The 22,961-nt window shown below is 41.0% G+C and overlaps 1 protein-coding gene across 1 annotated transcript; it reads right to left on the bottom strand.

Annotated features, from left to right (window-relative positions):
- Positions 1-1,204: 1,204 nt before the first annotated feature.
- Positions 1,205-22,226, bottom strand: sae1 (SUMO1 activating enzyme subunit 1). Its single transcript, XM_085370843.1, has 9 exons — positions 22,036-22,226; positions 21,361-21,472; positions 19,466-19,639; positions 11,984-12,129; positions 11,751-11,850; positions 11,140-11,245; positions 5,210-5,354; positions 3,798-3,867; positions 1,205-1,357 (listed from the first exon to the last, which is right to left on the bottom strand). The coding sequence occupies exons 1-9, from the start codon at positions 22,125-22,127 to the stop codon at positions 1,265-1,267; spliced, it is 1,038 nt and encodes a 345-aa protein (XP_085226969.1). The 5' UTR covers positions 22,128-22,226; the 3' UTR covers positions 1,205-1,264.
- Positions 22,227-22,961: the final 735 nt, after the last annotated feature.

The following is a 22,961-nucleotide window of genomic DNA, read 5'->3' as shown; positions in this document are numbered from 1 at the left end:
TGAAGCCACTCCATAACACAACCCACGTCTCAAAAAGTACTTTACAGCGTACTGCAAGATGAGAAAATATTGTTTGTTTTTCCTGCTAAATTACCAGGAAATTAGGCAGTACTAATATTTAAGATATAGTTATTTGTTTGTTTTCTGTAAAAACCTGACTTGTTATTCCCTTGTTCTAATGTACCTACCTTTAGGTATTTGTATGCAATTTCAAATAAAATACACTGGAATTCTTTTTAATTACTGAGGAATTATGGCCTTTAGTCAGAGGCTGTATTAGAAAGTGTTACCAAAGGAAAAAGGCAACCAAAACGAGGACGAGCCTGAGGTAACTTTCACTCTTTATGATTTAAACAAGACTTCACATTATATTTGCTTTAAAATAAGAAAGGTCATTTATCGCAGACCATGTCTGACAGCCTCGTTTGCATGCAAAGGTTCACAGTATCATGATGATGTGCACTTATCTGGTGAACGTGCTGCATCAGTTATAATCTGCACTGCTTTCAGAGATCACCGACATGCAGCAGTCAGCACTCGCCGAGGTGAGCCAGGATCAAAACATAAGTCACTTTTTCCACTGAGCATCAGGTTTCACAGGTATGAGGGCAGCAGCATAAACACCACACCTAGGGGCTGATGTAATGATGCTCTGTTTTGGGGCATAAGAGAGGAAATGCTGCGACTTTATGTCACGTCTCATTTGAATGGCAGCCACCGCCCTTTCCTATTTCTTTGCTGTGCTGTGACATACTCACTACACCACCATGTTTGGCTGGATGAGTCACATGTCAGGCGATGGGAGGCTATGACCAAATACAGTCATACACTCTGCGAGACATCATGTGTTGTTGGTGTTGTCGGTTGTCTCTCCCCTTCAGATAAACCACACTGATATCAGCCCTGAATCTAGCCTGCGTGTGATTTCTCTCTCATGCCGATGCAACGCTGCAGCTCAAGTCCTGGACTTTAAAATGTCCCCAGCAGCAAAGGAAGGAGAATCATCAGTACAGTTTGGTGGAAGATTTAATAAAAAGCAGACACGAGAAGCTGAAACATTTTACTACACAATGTTTTATTAACAAATGTAAAAAAACAAAAAATCTTCCTGCTGTTCGTGTATCAGATTTTGGGGTGAAATGGATCCAACTGTGAAAAAAATAAAAAGAAAGAAAAGAAACTGAACGAGTAGAACAAGCGCTGCCATAAATAATCAGACAGGACAAACTGAAGTTTGCCTGTAAGCCGGCGTAGCCTGACACGTTCAGTTTGGTCCAAAGTAGTCCACCACGCCGTTGCCTTTACGACCGTCGAAGAAGAAGAAGTTGCGGTGAGGAGCGTCTCTCTGAGAGAGAGCCTGAAGACAAAGAGGGGAGAAAAATGTTATGTTATGTTATTTAAAGAGGAACTACAGTGGCTGCTTGCAAAAGTTCGGCCTCTCGTCGAATCTGCGAGAAATAAAACCTCCACGTGCTTCGTCGGCAGGATGAAATACTCTACTGCAGCTAACCAAGTTTCAATGCCGGGGTTTAACTTGACTAGAGCCTGTCACACTTCTGTCAGTTCATAAATGGACTTAATGTTTCTGTGTACAAGAGAAATCAGTCAGATTCACTGTGAGAGACATCAGTCTGGCTGTTGCAGCAGGTTTCATCATCATCATCATCATCATCATCCAGACAGCAGGTTGGCCTTGTGCCAATATAACGCAGCCTGATTCTGAACTGTCTGTCCTCTCCCCCCCCCGGCCTGTCTAACACACTCACCCTGAAATGAACTCGCCCATTTGTGTTGCCCTGCGCTCACCCCAGAAAGAAAAACAGGTTTCTAATCTTAACTGCGCCTATCTGAAATGTTTTTAGGTAAAAAAAAAAAAAAAAACAGGCAACATGTTGACTGTTGGGTTTAACCACAAGAGTCGCTGGTAAGCAAAAATCACACTAAAGACTTAGAAAGCTCCCTGACTTCACTTATAAAAAATAAAATACAATATCAATTTAAATCCAGCTGATCTTCCCTTAAAGACTGTCGCTTTGAGCAGCCCTGCAACTCTTTCGGCTGTCCTTCCCTTCATGCCCCGGATTTGCTTTTTGCGTTTGATCTCCTCCCAGGCGTTGAGTTTGGGAATAGGACAAAGTCACAGAGAGTCAAATCTGGCAACTAGGGCATCTGACGAGTGGAGACTGACACAGTTCAGGAGCTTTAGCCTGAACGTCTCCATCGGGATGTGACAGCAGAGCTTCCTGATTCTGATCTGGATGTTATATTAGAAACATGCAGGCATCAAATCACTATAGCATCATTGACTATAACATTATTCCCATAATCCCTCCAAATTCTGGAGGAAGTATGGGAGTTTGACCATCTAATCTACACATTCTTTGGGAACTTCAGGAATGCTGAAAACTGGGCGACCCCTGGGACACCTGTGGGCTGTGGTGTACGAAGTTTGAGAGCTGATCCAAATTTGTTACGAGCTGTTGGGTCCCTGTATACTCAAAGTGAGAACTGAGAACATCTGGTGCACAGTCAAGCACATTTTCAGTGAGTTTTGGACTCCTTGAGCTGCCCTTTGTCCTCAGATCTGTTCATTATATTTATGGACAGGACCTTAAGGCGTAGCTCGAGTGATCAGTGTGTGTAGTACTCCTGCTTGTGTTGTGTTGATTAATTCTGAAGGTCACTGCCTGGATGAGTCTGCATCTCCACATCTGGCAACATGGTTCTCTGTCAAAAAACTCACTGTTCTGTCAGAGAGTGGGTAACAGAGCAAGGTGGACCGGGGTGATGTCAGCAGAGAAACATGAAAGTCGGGTCAGTTTCCAATATTCCATAAATTTTTTCCACATATGCAATTCTGGGGCAGGAGGACTAGATCCTATCCCAGCTGCCATAGGGCGAGAAGCAGGGTACACCCTGGACAGGTGGCCAGGCTGACCCAGGGCGAACACAGAGAGACAGACAACCATTCCCAGCTCTGGGCAATTTAGAATCACCTATGAACCTAACCTCACCAACTGCATGTCTTTGGACTGTGGATGGGAGCCAGAGCACCTCAGTGCTGCAGTTTGAGGTTCACGGTGAAGTCTGAGAGTTCACAGAACAAGACTTCCACAGAGGGATCTAAACATGGAGGCTGTGCTGCCCAAGGAGGAGGGGTTGAAGAGGAGATCAGCTGAATTTAAGTATTGTTGATTATCAGCAAACTGATTCATGTAGAAACAAAGAAAAGAGTGATTGCTCTGTAAGATATTTCGCTGCATAGATTTTGGCACAATTTCAAGGAGCTTTTGTTATTTTTAATAAACTGATTAGCCTGAGGGAATTAAAACAACAGAACAAGCTTGATTGTTACCCTGAGATTACAGCATGTAGGAAAGGTGTTGGTGTCACCGTTCAGTCGCTTTTCTTCCCACTAACAGCTTTCATTAGGCTCTTTTATGAATGGGGTCATTACGGCTTCAGCTTGAGAACAGTACAAATCATCTCTCCATTTAAACGGCTGCTGCCAGAGCGTCACACCGAGCTGCACTGTGGTCACAGCGAAAATCGCTTCTGCACCGAGCAGAGCCGCCGCCGCTTCTCTGGATCCAACCCAGCGACCAGCCGAGTGGCCACATGTCAGCTGACACACCAGACCTGCCGTCTTCATCACAAAGTCACCGACTGAATACCGTTAGACGCTTCAGAGGGGATGACATCAGCCCTTTCACAACGTTTCCTGAAGCTGCAAGATTCATACAATTCTGTGTGCAATTTGCACACTGCCCCAAAAATCTTCATGTTTACATCCTCACCTTAACAACTTCCTGTCCCAGAACTCCTCCCACGACTGCACACACTGGAGACATCTCAGAGAAGCAGTAGCTGAGGATAAACAGTGCAAGGAAACATTAACCACTAAATAGAAAGTGTAACGCTAAGGAAGTGACTAACTAAGTAACTAAAAAAAGAGCACAAGAGCCACAAAACAAAGAAAAAAAAAATGTTCCATAGTCTCATCTGCCAGCTGATTTATTTGTCTTGCTATGGCTGATGTGAACTAAATAAACATCTTTTCACTCACACTAGAAGCATGTGTGTTTGGGTAAATCGGTTTGCCATCGCCCCCTCCCCCAGGTGATGTTATTTTGTCTCAAAACACTGGTGAGAAATTGATTAGAGAGACTTTGAGAAAAGCTAACATTAATGTGCTTCTTCCTGCCATCAGGGTGGATGTGAGGATGTAGTAGTGGATTAATGAGCTTGTGTTTATAAGCCAAAAACTGGCAACCCACCGTGTCGAAAATCAAAAGCAGTGAAGGTGAAATTACAGCCAGGAAACTCATCTGCAGACTGAGAGCAGCTAACAGTCGGCCTTTAATCAGAGCCAGCTGCTGAGTCTTCATCGGCCCTCGTGCCCGTGTGTGCCACGTTTTTTAAAGTTGAATTTTCCTGTTAGAACAGCTGATAACAGCCATGCAAGCCATCAACAAGCCCTGACATTAAAACCACATCTATACTGCTGTGTGTGTACATGTATGCTGTCTGGGATTGTCTGGGTTGGAGTCTGAAGACTTTGAAAGCTTGGCTAACAATTCAGACTTTTTTCTGGGATCAGTAACGTGAACTTCTTATTGTGATTTCCAGCTCAGTAATTTTATCCTTGAACTACTAGACTAGCTTCTCATGAACACTGGGCCTTGGTGGCTTCTGAAAAGCATTTTTTATAGCAGACAAAAAGGATTTCACAGGTATTCTACATACAGCGAGCTCATTATTTGAAATTTTGATCATCTTTAATATGAACATCCGCCCATGTGGCAGTAAATATGTGACAGGAAATATGGAAAAGCAAACACCTTCAATGTTATTCAGAGATTTTATGTTGTGGTGGATCGCTGTTTATGCTAACATTAAACTGCAACTAGTGCCTCTAATTCTCTGATCTCTGCAGAGATCACACATTACTGTAAAGGAATAAAGGAATAAAGGCTGCATGCACAGTTATGGTCCTGTTTAGAGATTTAACTTTCCTTAAGGTCACAGAAGAGATGCATGGAGAGGCATTATGGCCGACAAGAGGGTCAAAGTGAGGAAGGTGGCTTCGAACTTCTAAAAAAAGTACATTCATCTTGATTATATAAAATAATGTCTATCAGGGGAAGTTTGGTGTGTTTGTGTTTGAAAGAGCAGATGATCTATTCTGAATCGACTTATTTAAAGTCACCTGATGAAGTCGTCATTCAGGAGGTCGCTGTTCAATGACAGGGACTCGAGGACGTCGTCACGGATTTGCCTCAAGAGTTGACTGTCTTCTGGAAAGGACTGCGGGTCGGGGTCACGGCCTTTGTCTGTACGAAACTTCAGCAGAACTGTGGAGAGCAGCAGACGGGAGGAAAGAAATGACAGTTGAGACGCAGGAAAGAAGTTTGAACCATTTAACTAAGGCAATATTTTCCACATAATCTATTGCACTATTGCCATTTATAATTACATCACGCTTTTAAGTGACTTCCACAGTGAATTATCATCTTATGGAAAGACAACATCTCCCCTGCTGCTCCCTTTGAACCAGGATAACATCAGTATGTGGTTGCACCATCAACCATTTCATCCGATTAGGCCCACGTTTCCCCCACATCAAATTAAGAGCGCGCAGTCACAGACTCCTGCGTGCAACACACATCCACCTGCACAGGATCACAGAGGAAGTATTAAGTCTGCCTCTCAGAGCGAGAAAGATGAAAAAAAACAAAACCCAAACCTTTCCTGTGTCGGCTTTAGGACCGATTGAGAAATTAAAAATCAAAAGAACAAACTATTTGGTCATGTGCAATATTTCAAACAACAACCGACTTCTCCAGCTGCACCACACAGATGCACACATCAACACCTCGCCCCCGTATTTCCTGTTCGTCCATTAACTCAAAACCACATGAGGAAGTCAAGTCCTCCCACGGCCATTTCCACCAGCGTGGCACACCGCACACACAGTACATGCTCACATGTAGCAGCGATGAATCATTCTCACACCTCGGCTCTGCCCTTTATCAGTGAAACTTTGTTAGTAGAAAGTTACAGGCTGGTACAAATGGCATCACGCTCGGGAAGGAAATCAAACTGAATTTCATAACACGATATAATAATGTGAACATGGATGGAACAAAGATACCATCTCTGAACATACACAGGCAGCGGTGATACCATTGCAGATTAGAGTGGAGGGGAAATGCTCGAGATGGTCCTTAATGCCAAATCCTGCACATTCAGATCAAAAACAATGGACAGAGTGAGAATCATGTTCATCTTGCAGAGGTAGGCAGGTGGATATTTATTAGCACAACTAAATCTTTCCTTTATTACATGTACACCTCAGATTTAAGACACGAAAAATGTGTGTTATCTCCATATTAGCACCTACAACTAAACCTGTTTGTGTCCACGGCACACCAAACACATTAAAACAACATATCGGTGGCATTATCTACGTAAAACAGCCTCGACATCATCCAGCAAGCTCTTCTTTTATTCATTGGTTTTTACTTTTGCAGAAAGTGAAAGTGAAAAATAACATTTCCACTCTGAAATTGACTAAAACAAATAAATGAGACTGTTTTAACAAACAAACCACAAACAGAGCACATCAGTTTAGTTCACATGAAACTCCAGAAATCTCTCCATCATCAGGACCTCTAACACAAAAACTGGTGAGGTTTGAATGTAACATCCATGTAGGTATTCTAATACCCTCAGACGGTTTCTCAGCAGGGAAAGGCTGAAGTGCTCGCAGGGATGAGTTGCTGCCCTGAGTGGAGGACTTCACGAGTGAGGGGAGCGGGATACCGACAGGTGGATTTGGGCAGCGTCAGCAGTGATGAGGATGTTGTGGTGAAAACAGAGCTGAGTGTAAAAGCAAAGCTGCTGATTGGTCGGCAGTCTACGTTACTTTCCTGACCACGAGCTCTGGGTAGTGACCGAAGACAGGGACCACGGAAACGAGCTTTCTGATTGGTTCGGGCCTCTCCCTAACAGATAGGGTGATGAGGAGATCACATTAAAGAGAGCTAGCTGAGGTGGTTCTGGGGATGTCTCCTGGGCACCTAAGGTGTTCGAGGCATATCTTACTACACATGGAGGACACACTGGAGTGATTATCTGTCAAGTGTGGATGGACGGTGGTTTTCTAATGGTGCTAAATCAAACAGCACTCTGCAGAAGGAAAATTACTCGTATTTATTTATTTATTTATTTATCTTTTGCACCACACCACTAATATATACTTTGCCTCCTGTGAAATCTCTTATAAGGGACATTTGGTTTCCACGTGCCTCTTTACCTTGATTGACGCATTGTTTTGCATTAGCTAACGATCCAACAGACAACATACTTGGGTGGAGCGCTACTGACATCCTTGCTTCAGCTGAAATCATAAGACATGTAGAATTTATGACACATTTTCTGTTGTCTTTAGTTTGCTCATCACAAGAAAGCAATGCCTTTTCCCGTTATTAACCTCCCCGCTGTCAGTTGGGGCCTTTGATGTGTCACGCAGTCGACAGTTGTGCAAACCGACGAGTTCTTGATGACAGGAGCTTTTTAAAGGATTGCGTTAGAGTACTTTGTATGAGTCCATATAAAGTACTGATACCCTTTGTGCTGTTATGTTGTGCATTCATGATGCACCGCTGTCACAAAATTCCACGGCACAGTCTCTATTTGAGAACCACTGAGCTAACTTAATGAAACAGCTTACACTGGAGCTTGAATTCAAAATCGCATCCTTTGAAGTCTGAAATACTTTCTGCACAAAATACAAAATGCCTCACACACAAGTTTCAGCCATGTTGCAAAAACCTTGGCTGAATGGCCAATTTTATTTGAATTTACGCTTCTCCCAGTTCTTGGATGCATGGGGCTGATATTTAAATGATAATTTTAGGAAAGAAAAACAATTCAGAAATCTCTGTGAGGCTGATTTTAATAGTAATTAAAGCCTTAGTTTCAGATAAAAGTTTTTTTTTTTAAAAAAGGAGGAAACGCTTGTGTTCAAGTGTCATCTTATCTTCTGCTGGTCATTTTTTTCCCTCTGACTACATCTTAAATAAAAAGAGGAATTAAAGAGATCATAAAAGCAAAGACAAAGGCATACACCCTACACACGGTTCACATCTCTCGACTGTTCCTTCCTAGTGAGACAGGAAGCAGTTATAACAGAGGAAGAGCCACTTCCTCAATGGTGGTACCAAACAACCACCACAACTTCCAATTATAGCAACAGCAGACGAATAATAACACTGCCTCCCATCTCGCCTTCACAAAACAAAAAAACAACAACTAGGTGGTGTTTCCACTCAGAAATTAGCCTGAAACTCAGCAGACTGAAGACAGGGCGAGGCTGCAGCGGGTAGGTGGGTTTCAGATGGGGTGTTATTAGACTAAAGGCCATGACAGCTGGCAAAAACTAAAATTAACCAGACAAGACTGCCTCAATGCAAAATCCACCGGAACGAGATGAGAAACTGAGGAGCAGGTTGACCGTTTAGTAAGCAAATAAAGCAGACAGCCACTGTCACATGACTGCATGTGGCTGCTGTGAGTGGGTGTGAAACAGTCTTAAAGGGAATCTCTAATGCTCTTTTTCAGAACCTTATTTTTGGGCTCTAACAGAGTAGCTTTGCATGATTCACTGGTCAAAATAGTTATCTTATACCAGTCCTTAGTGCCGGCTTGGCCAACTCCAGGCCTCGAGGGCCGGTGTCCTGCAGGTCGTAGATCTCACCCTGGGTCTACACACCTGAATCAAATGATTAGTTCATTAACAGGCCTCTGGATAGCTGCAAGATATGATGAGAAGGTCATTTAGCCATTTAAATCAGCTGTGATGGACACATCGAAAACCTGCAGGACACCGGCTCTCGAGGCCTGGGTTTGGACACCACTGGCTTAGAGGATGCGTTGAGGAGCTGCACTGTCTGAAACGAGCCCCTTTAGCCCCTCCGTTTTTAAGTCAACTTTCTTCTGATTGGCTGCCAAACACAAGTGGGTGGAGCTTTTGCACTCACAGTCAGAACTGTGTGCCTGAGATGATCAAATTAGAGATTATGATCTTTGAAACAATAGATCATGAGCTCAAATCCCAGCCAGGCTATGCATCCAGTAAAGATCCCCAAGCTGAGATCCAGTGCTAAAGTCTACCTCAGAACATGAGCAAGATATACATAACTGAAGCAGCTCAGGTATCATCCAACTTAAAGTCTGCGTCAGGTTTTGAGGTACCAGGATATATCGATGTAGGGTGGGCTACTGGACAAAGGTATGCACGGATGAGGACTGATGATTTGACAATTACAAAGGCCAGAGCCCCCCAACCCCCGACAGTAACCTCAAACTCCAGAGGAGCTCTTTGCCTGGTTTGAGAACGCCCCTCCCCCTTCACCCACCTCACCACCCCCTCCCTAAAGGAACATGAGGTCAGAAGGAGACTGACCTCATGTCAATTCCATCAAAATGGAACTGATGTAATGAGAGGGGTTAACAATAGGTTTGTGCTTTGAGTAAAACTGTTCTACAGCTTGAATATGAAAGCATTATGTGTGTGTTCCACTTAAAAACGTCTTTGATTAAAACACACTTAGATGTTTAAACTCTGAAATCATTCCAGGTCAGTATTTAAAAGCTTATTAATAAAATACCAGTTTTATTAATTTTATTTAGTCTAGTCTATGAAAGCATTAGTCAACAATGTTAACTGACTATTGCAAAAAATAAAATGAATACAAATAAAATGCTGATAATAGAGGGTAACTGCAAACTCTGTAACTCTCAGCAGCTCCCTTATTCACAGGGGATCTCCACAGCAGGTAGCTCAGCATATTTGATTTGGCAGATTTTTACGCTGCATGCCCTTATCGACGCAGCCCCATGGGGAAATTCTACGAAACGTTTTGAACGTAGCGCATTGTGGTTAATATTTGTGATCAATTCAACCAGTGAAATTTCCCATAAACTGTGGTTTAGCGTATTTATGCACACAAGTGTTTTCTGAGTTAACACCTTTAATAGTTGTCTTTGTATTTCCTGTTCTGATATGCTTGTTGTCGTGCGGTGTAGGTGTCGGGCCACTCTCTGTTCTACGCTCAGTGCACATGACTGGCCATGGACAGCTTGTGATGGAAACTAGCGTGCAGAGTGTGGGAATGGTGCAGGGCCAGGTGACAGGAGGGACAATAACAACTCTGTGGAGAAGGTCATCAGACACACATAAATAACCTGAAAAACAGGAAGGTAAATTTATCTCATGGATCAAAATTTGGGGCCACGGTTACGGAGCATTTAACAGAAACGATTCCAATATATCATTTGGAGCAGGATACCATCGCTGTGTTTTAAGAATACTCTTTATTTTCCAACAGTTACCGAATATATTTGACAAAATCTAAAGCTACTGTGTTTTATCTAGAAGACAATCTTGCTCAAATCCCACTGGCGTTTATATTTAGATGACATTTACCACGCTTTACGGACATGACCTTCCACGCATGTGCGGTGATATTTCATCAGCTAAACTGGAACAGTGATTTTTGCATGTTCATGGTATGTGTTTCAGTCTAGCTGCAGGACCCTACGCTTTTTCAGTTTCCATTTTCTATACTTATTTAAACCCTTCAGGATTCTTTATGTTATTTGCCCAAATCGATGCATGGGAAATCTTGCCTGCCACAGAAATGCAACAAATATTCAGCTCTTTTATGCAATTCACATGTACGTGCTAATGAAACAACATCACCTAAAGGTGAATTAAAATTAAATTAAATGTAAAAAACCTTTGCAACTTCTTCACAAAATCTTTAAAGGCTAAAGCTTTAGAGAAAAGTGTTCATACACATGAGAAATAATTATACAGAATTCAAATGGTCATTTTTAAAGACAAAGTTTAAAAGTAGTACATGCCAGAAACTGTTAAACAGACTTCGAAAAAAATCGTTATAATTTTCTGTAACATGTTGATATTCTGATTATAATTTCACTTAATTCACAAACTGAAAAATGATCAGCTGTTACTACAACAGATTTTCTAAAAATGATGCTGGAAAGTTTATTTTTACATTTAAAAACTCAATCATCCCACATTTGGAAACAAAAAATGGCTTTATGTACCTTGGAGCAGGAAGTAGTCCACTGGTGTTCGCTTGAGACCGGCTTTGGCCTTCTCGCTTGTCCAGTCGACCGCCAGAGCCTCCTTCAGAGTGCAAAAACTGGCCGTCTGATTGGTTGGAGAAGATCAATATGGAGTGAATAGGTTTTGAACTGATTTGTTCGTTCCTTGTTTTTAGGACAAATATAAAGCAATTTATATGATGACAACCTCCTATTTAATAGAACGCTAATTTTAAACATTTAACATCGATAATGTTCTTTTTCTATGTTTTTTTCCAGTTTCAAGTTTAATTCCTCAAAAAACAAGTAATGAATGCGTCTGATACTGTTATTGCTAATGTGATATCATATAAGCCCTTTTTAAAAACATAAATTAGAAAGAGAATACAAAAGAAAGATCGATTTTAGTTTGAGCCTTTGAGAAAGAAAGAACTAAAAATGAGGGTAAGTGCTGTTATATTCAATATTCCTTCTCTTAACTAAAGGCAAGATTGCTAATACATCTCCTTGTTTAAGTTAAAAAACATCTTTGTTTATGTCAGTTCTTTCAGTCTACACAGTTAAGACGAATAAACCTGTGATACGGTGAAAGCTGATAATTGTGCACGTACTTTTTTCACCATGGTGGTCTCGTTGGGGTCGACTTTGGCTTTCTTTGCCTTCGGGCCGTCGTTGGACTCACCGCTGGGTTTTACTACTTTGGGTTTCTCCCTTTAAAGAAGAAACAAGAAGAAGAAAGTAAAAATGAAGGTTTCTTAATATGTCTGAGGCTATGTTACAATACACAAAACGACCAGCTTTATTCTCAACAACTGGGAATAGAACCTGCCCCCATCGCACTTACTCGACATAGTTGTGTGCCTGTCCCAGGTTGCAGAACATGTAACCGTAGTAACCGTAGACATCTCCACAGAACACTTTGATGTTGTGTTTGGAGCAGAGCTGGTCAACGCGTATCATCAGGTCTCTGGAGCAGCCTGTCAGACACACCTGAGGGACAAAAATTTCCCAAACAAACACAAAGTGTTAAAGGCTCGTTAGGGATTCAGATATTGAAATCATTTAATTCAATTCAGTTGTATTTATACAGCACCAAATCACAACAACAGTCGTGTCAAGGCGCTTTATATTGTAAGTTAATCATATGACCCCCTATGAGCAAGCACTTTGGTGACAGTAGGAAGGAAAAACTCCCTTTTAACAGGAAGAAACCTCCGGCAGAACCAGGCTCAGGGAGGGGCCATCTGCTGTGATTGGTTGGGAGAGAGAAGGAAGACAGGATAAAGACATGCTCTGCAAGAGAGCCATAATGAGATCAACATATGTACAATTAATCCCAGTGAGTAAAAAGGTTTACCTAAATGCTGTTTCAGACAGTTTTTTCTACCCTTGGCTCTGTGTGATGACACTGAGTGCAGATATCCCTAATAAGGTCATCTCGAGCATATTTAAACCATCTGTTTGTGAGGGGCAGCCAATCAGAATAGAGGTTGTTTAAAGGGGAAGGAGTTGGAACAGCTTGTTTCAGACAGAGGACGAACTGGAGGCTGCACCAGTATGAGATAAGGATTAGGATTATTATGATCTTTGAGTCATGCAAAGATACTTTAGTAAACACACTGCGGTGGAAATGAGCATGATAGGTCCCCTTTAATACAAATCCTACAGTTTGCAAACATGAGGTTGAAAGTGTAGACTCCTTTTCATGTGACCTTTTATTATTATTATTTTTTTAAATCCCGTTCTACTAATATCAAGTCTTTTCTCCCACTCAAAAAATTCTCGTTTTCCCAGTCTTATCTTGATCTCAAGCATCAGAACCTGAAGGCTAACGAGCAAATCTTTCCAGTTACAGATAACAAAGCAGTTTTTCTTCAGGGCAGACCGAGCAGTTTCGTAACGCTCTCAGACGGAGACACAAACAACTTTCAAGTCGTATGATCATGGTTACTGTTACATTTTATTGAAAACTTGACATTTACTCTAAAATCTCTACACTTTTTTTGCACTAGTTGAAACATACGACTTTAACTCCCACTCCACAGTCGTTGGGAGTTTTGTCTTTGCACTGTTAATTATTTTTATTCCGTCCTAGAAAACCTCCTCTGTGACGGTATACCTTTAAACAAACGTGAAAATTTATGAGAGATTAAAGAAAACATTTTTGTTTTATTAAAATGAGACACACAGGCTGAGCAGAATAAAGGAAAATTCTTAAAGTTACTTTATATTCAGCATGAACTTCTACCCTCTTTTGCATCCTGTTTGGCTGTTTTTGTGTTTTGTGCACTTCTTTCCTTAACGGGTGCAACTTGCACACCATAAATTCAGACCTATGCCCCAGTAAGCTGCTCTGGAAAAAACATGACACCACGTCAGCTGCTTATTCCTTTCTACACCGGGCTTCAAAAGAAATACGCTGGATTTCCCATTGATATAAACATTCTATGAAAAACATCTATTAATCCCAGAATTAAAAGACTCTTTGTGTACAAGACTGTCACTATATTTAATGAATTTGTGTCAAATCTGACCTCCATACTATAAATACTTTCTGAGGTTCAGGCTCTTGAAGAACACAGGGGTGCGTGGAAATTTTTGTCATAAGTCATCTTATTTTCGTCCACACAACTTCATCTCTATGTCAGACATTAAATTACTGTAGTTATAGATAAAATCTTACAGTAATTAGATTGTGACACTTGGAGCAAGTTAAAGTTAATTAAGAAACTAAATTCTGACCCAACCGTATGCACTTCAAGGGCTTACAACTCTCGCAATTTTCATTGTGTGAAGGTAAAATTTAAATGATGAAGCTGTTATACAATAAATAAATAAAATAAAATCAGCTGATTCTGAGGACATTTCTCAGATTTACGGGTTTCGCGTGGAAAGACCCAACTGCTTAGAAACATTTGGTCCCAAAAGAAGTTATTTTACTTAAAAATCACCTGTAATCCCCCTTTAAAAAACAAAAAAAAGCAAAAAACACCTGAAACTTTCACTGCATGTTCATTCCTGGAACAACAGAGATGCTGAACAGCAGCTGGTGAGCTGCCAAAACACTCGAGACACACCTACTGCAGCAGTTTACCACCGAGTGAAACGAGATTAAAGTCATTAAAGTGACACAGTGTACTATATTAAAGCCAGGCTGACTGATGGTGTTTTTGATGTCTTTGTGTTGGTGTTGCTACGGGATCATCGCTGAACTGACCAATCACGTTGATGCGACACCACAGAGGCATCCTTAGGGAAAAAAATACTAAAGCAGGCACTTACCTGCACTTCATAGTAATCTAAAATAACCAGCACCACCTATAATACTGAATGAATATAAAACACTACATGTAACTCAAGCCCTGGTTGTTTGTTTGGCGTATTTTTTATTTATTTAGTCATTAATTTTTTTATGGTTAACTGGATTTTATGTTTTAGGCACCTCATTATTTGAGTCTCTTGCAGCAGAGGAAGTGTAGGTTGTGGTGGGTGAAAGGGTTAAACAAATGATTTCCACCCACAACACTTGAGTTGGTGTCCCTTGTGAAACCAGAAGCAAAAGCAGAATTATTATTTTAGACCCAGTGGAATCATCATAAAAAATATTTTCAGTTTTAGGTTTCGGTTTGGGTGGCTCAAAAAACAAAAACACCACCTTTTTACAGTGTTAGTCATGTATTAAAATGTCTTTCTGTGTTTGAAGCACCAAAGCCAAACTTCCTGGAGCGATGATGATATGAAGTTGCTGAAGTTGTAGAAAAAACACCAACATCTCTGTGTGGCGAGAGACGCAGTGGGCTATGATATAACCAGAGTGGGCTCATGTATGACTGTAAACAACTGACCGGTGGGCAGGGTCTACCTTATCCAACTGACCCAGTCCAGAACACCCAAAACACCCTAAACCCACAGATAAGACGGCTGCCGACACCCCCTCATCGCACCGGGCAAGCCGGGGCTACAGGACCAGTGTTTTTAAAACACTCTCTGGAGATTTGAGGAGTCTCGAGATAAATAATTGTTATCATTTACACACCCACACTATGACAAGCTGTACAGTACAACACATTATCTGCAAGACGGCCGATAGCTGAAAACACAACACAGCAATTAAAACGAAACGTCCCCATTTCACCTCTAATAGAAAGAGCAACAACAGGCGCGAGCAGCTGCACAAACTGCTTTCATAATGGGAATCTTCGTATGAGTAACCTGGCATGTTAGTCTTCTAGACATTCGGCGTAGTGTTGTGTCAAAAAACGGAGGTGAAAATAAACTTTACTCTCTAAACGAACATAGTCAGAAAATATGCAAAAACTTCAGCTTCAAACTGCAAAAAATGGTTCACGAAAACAATTTCAATAAACCCGAGAAAAAAAGAGACAAAAGCGCCCCCTGGGGGTCGAGCCATAGACAAACAAAATCAAACACACACACGCTCTGGTGAGCCATTGTATGGAAACATAAAGCGTTTTTGAATACTTCCAGCATTAATTACTTTTCAGTGTTTAACTGAGGCATAATGATAGCAGTTATACATTTCACAGTATGCACTGTTGCACAGGTCAGAGTGCTTTTACAAAGTGAAACGCCCCACACTAGCCTGGATTTCCCTTTCAGGATAAATGGCAGATAAACTCTGAGGAGCTAAATAAGAGTTAAATCAAACACCAACGATAGCTGGTGGTTTCCAGGTCTCAGCAAATGCACGACCTCTTACTGCTCACAAACAAGCTGCATGCAGCCAAACCAGTGTCCAAAGAAGACGTTTATGTTTTTCATATTAGATAACCACAGGTATTTTAATGTGCGCCTGTGTTTTCACTGTAACAGAGGACCTTTGTTCACATCCAAATACAGAAAATGTAGAAAAATGAAGTTACGAGCAGAGACGCATGCAGGACCAAACACATAGCTGTTAAAAGCGTCTTTGTGGAATAATAACAGGGAGGTAAAAATAAGAACTTCTGAGAACACGACTGGGTTTGTTCTGCCTCATAATTGGCCTTTGGGAAATGAAGCATGATTCGTCGGCATACAGATTAGGCAGTGAGTCTAAGCCAGTGTTTTACCTTTACATTAATCAAATACCATTTCACGTACATTTAAGTCCACTTAAATAAAAATAAAATAGTTACAGATTCTCCTTTGAGGCAAGGCTGAAATCTTTTTTGTAGAAATGTTTTATATATAAGAGCAGCATCAGAAATAACCACGAGAGGCTCGCTGTAGCCAGATGTTTCAGTTCGGCTGAACACTGAAGAGTTTGGGCCACTGGGAGAGGAAACACCTCTTGCACGCTTGGAAAACCTTGGATTACATTTCAAAGGTCGATGTTTGAGGAGGTTTTTTTAAACAAGAAACTCTGGTGAATTTTGGTGCCTGCCCCAAACCGAGCCGAGGGAAATGACCAGCATCTATCTTTTAACCATTTTGTTAATTGTGAGTTTTATTTACTCGTGCACAACGCTGCATTTTATTGATCAAACTGTCAGATATAACAGGAAAACCCTGTAAAATTAGCAGCACAGATTTATTGTCTTTAAAGGAAAAAAATGCAGATAATTATATTTTTTTAGCAATACATAAATAAAAAAAAGGGTAAAGGATACATTTCAGATTTATCAGCGTGTGTGTTAGTTATGACGTGCGATTTTTCCTTTTCTTTCCTACTTGAAACCAAAGAGTCTGAATTGTAAACACTGTCGGCAGCTCTCTGCAGGCACACAGATGGACACTGTGTGCTTTTCTATTGTATTCATCCCTCAGTAATTGGGCTTCTCAGATGAAAACTGCGACCACACTCCAACTGCTCCGCTTTAATCACCCTCCATCTTCCCGCTGAGCCACACACAGATACATCAGTGGAAGCAGATAAAAGCAGCAGAGACCCCCTTCTGTTTTCCACCTTTTTTTAATCATTTCTTTCTATTTTTTGTTTCACCTTCTCTTCTTTAAAAGTTTCGTCCTCCCTCCATCTGTCCTACTAACATCCTTCTCAACCTGTCCTCACTCTTTTTTGTCTTACTGCTCCCACCCTCGTCTTCCTCCTGTACTACTTTCCCTCCTCCTGACACTCATTTAGCACCCCCGGAGGGAGGAAGACTGCCGACGATTCTGGCTCAACGGGAGGGGAAAAAATCTGTTATTCTTCTGATAGTGTTCAAATGAATTCTCGCCGTCAGCTGACAAAACTTAGATCGCGCCTAAGCAATGAAACCGAATGTAAAATGCAATAATTCATTTGTTTTTCCTGACAACAACACAAAAATACTGTCACAGTATTTAGCACCAGCTACTCACTACATCATATTTTACACGATGAACTCAAAGAGGGAAGTAAATTTCTATTACAAGGAAAACAGAAATGTAATATCTTAATCCTGAGCTCCTACACTATGAAAAAGGTAATTATTATTACTCCTTTGTTAAAAGTATCTCCTGATCCTGGTGATGCAGTCAGAAAATTCAACTAGGTCTTGATCTGGAACCAGTTTTCATGATCTCCTGGTAATGGCGTGCGCGCCAGAGCCCACCTAGCGTAGGGTGAAAGGCACCCAGGACAAGTAGCAATCAGGAAGACAACCAGGAAGCAGGACGACCCGGAGAAACTCACACAGGCAAAGGAAGAACATGCAAACTCCACACAGAAGTGCCCGAGCCAGCCAGCTGCCGGATTCAAACCCACAACCTCCATGCTGCACCGCTGCGTCACCGCTCCGACACTCTAAATGAAAACACTGAACTGAAATAAAATAAAGACTCCAAGAAATCAAAAGCTAATAAAAAGAAAACAACTGTAAGAACTCCTCCTTTAACTGAAATAAATATGCGTGACAATATTTAGGGCTCCATTCCAAACGGCATTAAACCATCACAGGTGACTCAGACTAAATAAACAGGAATGAGACGCACCACCTGATCTTATGTTATGTATCATGCAATAACGTGTCCTGTGCTGCTTTTTGATTAGAAAGTTTGATTTTCAAATCAGCAAAGAGACCGACTGACCGACTCGCTGACCCGGACATCCTTCTGCCGGCTCACTGAGTGAACGACGCTGTTAAAAAATCCATTCGCTTAGTTTAGTCTTTTTATTCCTTGTTTGCCCTTTTCCCTAGAGCTTCAGGGCTTCCCCTGTTACCCCCGTGTTTAATGTTGCAACAGTTTGAAGTGTGGGTAATTCCCTCAGGCAAAGTCTACACAAACAAGGAAAGTCTGCTCACCGTGGTTTGACAGGTGGGTACTTTAAGTCAGTGTGGTCTTAGTGAAAGGTGGGTTAGGGTTGGGGGGGTTAATGTGGCCCTTCTTCCTTCCAGACTCTCGGGTTTTAAGTTGTTCAGTTTCAGGTTTAATCTCCTCACATACACAGCAGCATGGCTGTGTTTATAATCTGCATATAATTATATATTAATTATATCAGTGCAGCATCTAATTCTAAACGTCACTATTTTCACTGGCTGGACAATGAAGCTCATGTCATTACCACACCTTGCAGACATTATCTCACCGCAGGTGTTTCAGTGCACCACATGGTCTGATAGCGCCACCTAGTGGTCAACCTGTGAGGTGCAGTCAGTCAACACACTGCTGAAAAATGTAACAGGACATTTTTTAATCAGAGTTCTTCTTCTGGGATATCGATCTGGTCGGTTAAGCAGCAGGGCGGGTTTTTAATCAGTTTCAGCTGTTTCGGGGTCACTGAAATTAACAGCAGGTGCACTGGAGGGGCAACAATGAGACGATCCTCAAAATAGGAATGGTTTTACAGGTGGAGAAATTTTCTCCCTCCTCATCTTTTCTGACTGTTTTGCATTTGGTTAGGGTCAGTGTGAAGACTGGTAGCATGAGGCGATACTGGACGCCTATAGAGGTTGCACAGGTAGGCCACCTCCTCCAGGATTACTTATTGTTACTGCTGTGTTATTGCTGTGTCTCCCAGCACAGTCTCAAGAACATGGAGGACATTCTGGGAGACAAACAGTTATTCCGAGAGAGCTGCACAGGACCGTAGAAAGCCCGTAACCAAGAAGCAGGATCGGTATCTGTTCCTTTAGGTGAGGAGGAAGAGGATGAGCGCTGTCAGAGCTATAAAGTGACCTCCAATGGGCCACTGGTGTGAATTCTGACCAAACAGACAAAAACAGACTTCAAGAGGCTGGCCTGACAACCAGGTGTCATTTTTAACTGGAATTTACTTTAAAACAGCAGCTCTGAGGTAAGCATGTCTCATTGGTTTAAATTTCTGTTGCCTCACCTCCTTATCTTGCACCTCTGGTGACGAGAGGGGAGTCAGCGAAGAAAGGAGTCAGCATGTTAAACTCACCGCATCGAACTGGAGGAAGAAGTCGTCTGGTTTGTCTTCGATTCTGTCTGGGTCAGCGTGCACTTTCACCATTGGGTTGAGGTTCTGCGCTCGCTCCAGAGAGGCCTTGGCACGATTCTGACCCTGAGCCGTGACTGGAACCAAGAACTGAGCTCGGCATGACTCCTCCGACACCTGGAAGACACCCCGACAGGGAGCGCTCAGCTGGATGAGGCTCTTACTGCAACTGTTACTGCTGTTGTGCTCACATAACAGATCTCCTTTTAGACTAAATACACACAGACAGGTGTTAATTTATATTTATGATCATAAATTATCTATCATATTTTTACTCCACTTTTCCCTCATGTAGTGTCAGAGAACAAGGAACAAGAAGACAGAAGTGTGCAACTTTTATTATAAAATCATCACAGAACAGCTAAATTACAATGTTCAGTTTTACTTTCCCACAAAATGTGAATTCCCGCTGACAGATTGCACATTTGGTGTTTGATGTAATTTGATACAAACACGCCATCTGGGAAAATCATCAAAGACCCCAGTCACCCATCACATGGACTCTTCACCCTCCTGCCCTCTGGGAGGCGCCACAGGAGCCTCCGGACTAAGACCACCAGGTACCGGAACAGCTTCTTCCCCACAGCTGTCAGACTCCTGAACTCTGCCTCCTGACATCTGACCCACGTTAAACTCATGGACTGAACATACACACACCCACAATGGACAACTGTACCCTCAAACACAATAATAACATGGACTGAACCACCACTCACAACCACTAGCACTTTATATAGCCTCTGTAGAAACTATCTACACCCTCACTTATCTTACTGTATAGCTCTGTGTAAATAATCATTCTGTACATTCGATAATTTTTAATCCTACAACTGTTTACAACTTGCATAGTTCCCATTTCTGTATAGCTGTATATCCCAGATTCTGTAAAGTTATTTATTTCATATTCTGTATAGTTTTTCATATTTATATTCATATCCTGTACATAGCTTGTACTCACTACAGCCTGTACATACTTATAGTTATAGAATATTCACAACATACTTCATACCGTGTACATTATAACATACCATAATAGACCCATTTCTGTAATATACTCACATATCTATATTATTGCTAATATATATTGTAATATATCTATATCACTAAAGCACTTCTGGATGGATGCAAACTGCATTTCGTTGCCCTGTACCTGTGCAATGACAATAAAGTTGAATTCTATTCTATTCTATTCTATTAATAATACGAGCCTGTCGTCAGATTATCAGAGGAACATTTTTTTATATGAATTTTGATGTTTTTGAAAGAAACAACAACAAAAACTGCTTAAATAAACCCTGATCAGTCTCGTCTTATTGGCCTGGAACTGGAAAAATGCACAGAGTGGGGTTGAGGTTGGAGGGTATCAGACAAATACTGAACAGAAGATATCTTCTATGGCAAGATGTGGAAATGTTCAAAGTGAATATTAGTTATTTACATCCTTTCTGTCAAAAACTAATTCAGTTTCTCTGGATGCAACATTTCAGTAGGAGAAACAAGTACCAAAACAACTGTTCTTTTTCTATCTGGGGATTACCTGTACAAAAAAAGGTTTGCATTTTGACGCACTGTATTTCATCTTTTGTTGTACTTAAAACATTTTTCATTTGTTGTTATTTTAATACTTAAATGCACTTTTTATCAATAGCTTTGAAAAGATCTATCTACTGGAACCACCTAGTGTGCATTTTTAGTACTGCAAATCTAAAGGTCTCACATACTATTCCACTGTTTTATTGGATTTGAGTAAATGTGTTTTGTTTGAAAAATGTGTAAAAGAATTCCTGCTGCTCTTGATGTGACATCTCTAATCAGGGATAACGATGAAGAGTGCTTACCTGTTCATGGTCCAGCAAGGTGAGTCCTTTAACGCCAGCTAAGATTAAGTTCTTGGCCACTTCAGCCCCGAGACCACCCAAACCTGCCAGGAGCACTCGAGACCCTCGCAACCTGGAATACAGACAGAATTTAAAAACCAGTTTAAGTACTGCTTACTGTGTGGTTTCAGAAGTAATTGTGTGCTGATTGGAAGAAAATCAATATGAAATGTTCTGTAAACATTTTGACTACATTAAAGAGATTCTTAAAAAAACATTCAGACAGAATAAAACGAGCAGCTGTTACAAATAACGCATATTGAGCCGTTTGAGAGTGAAACTAAAGCTTGATTTTGTGAGATTCAGCAGCCTTTTTGAAGCTTTAATATCACGTGAGCATTAACTGAAATATATCCTTAAACAGTTAATTCACATGTAATAATTCCAGTTTGAACAAGAAGTCTGTGCCGATATTATTTACATCATCTGTTTGAATGAAGCAATCACAGAAATTACCTACTCAGCTAATTATCAATATTTTCAAGTAAGATCGCATAACACATTTATTATTCATTAGTAAATTATATAATTTAATCGTGGCTTTTTGTAAAAGATAGATTTCTTTAACGATGTACTCGAGTAAGTACAGCAAGTCAAAGCTCCGGCTGCACCGATTAGCCTCCCGAGCTAACTGACCTCTTCTGGGCATCCAGTCCCCACAGTCGGATCTGGCGGTCGTACTGTGCCGCTTCCTCCTCACTAATAACCGGGTCCTCCTTCTCGATCATATCGATCACTTCAATTCGTTCCAATGAAGGTAAATCCGGGGTAAATTAATATTTTGTGCAGCTACAGATGGAGCTGTTTCAAATGCCGCGACGGTCCCGCTGAACAGGCGCTAGCTGATGACGTCGACAGAACAAAACAATAGATGACTTTTTTTTTAACGAAGTCCTTTTCTAACGAACTTTTTTTTGAGGATATGTATTTTTTCTTATTCGTAGTTTCACATGTTGTAAATAGAATGCTATATTTATATTAATTTCACTTAATAATAATAATAATTAATGTCGTTTTAACTTTTAATGAGTTCAGTATTAGAAATATAGATATAGAAACATATACATATATCGCCGTGCTGCGATTTAGCGTATGCATTGGTCACTGAGCCCTTAAATTTTAAACTTGAAAGCGTACATAATTAAGTAAGTTTCAGCTTTGTCACGTAACTGTGCAGGAGATTGGGGCAGATTTTTCCCTGGGTATTGCCTTAAAATCAGACTGCCCGCAGAGTGTCGAGAATTTAAGAACATATTGAACCTTTGTGTTATAATGACCCTAACAAGTACGAGGCCACGGGAGAAAATGGGATGTAGAATGACCAATCTTTTTATTCACTAACACGAAATATTATACGAAAGATAATACAGCGACCTAAGAATAAAATACAGTGAATGAAATTGACTTCAAGCCAACGTAAATAACAAGGAGAAATACATCGATCTAGTACGAACATTAAAAAAATATATACGTTTTGAAATCGTTAATAATCGAATAAGATTACTTGGGGAGACGGTTTACCTGCAAGTCAACATCCAGGCCACATTTTACCCTGTAAATTT

The sequence above is a fragment of the Diplotaxodon limnothrissa genome, linkage group LG14 (assembly GCF_057381915.1).
Source record: "Diplotaxodon limnothrissa isolate DT_005_m linkage group LG14, D_limnothrissa_male_GT1.1, whole genome shotgun sequence".
Lineage (NCBI taxonomy): Eukaryota > Metazoa > Chordata > Actinopteri > Cichliformes > Cichlidae > Diplotaxodon > Diplotaxodon limnothrissa.
The sequence above is the reverse complement of the archived record's forward strand: the minus strand, read 5'-3'. Positions and strand labels throughout refer to the sequence as shown.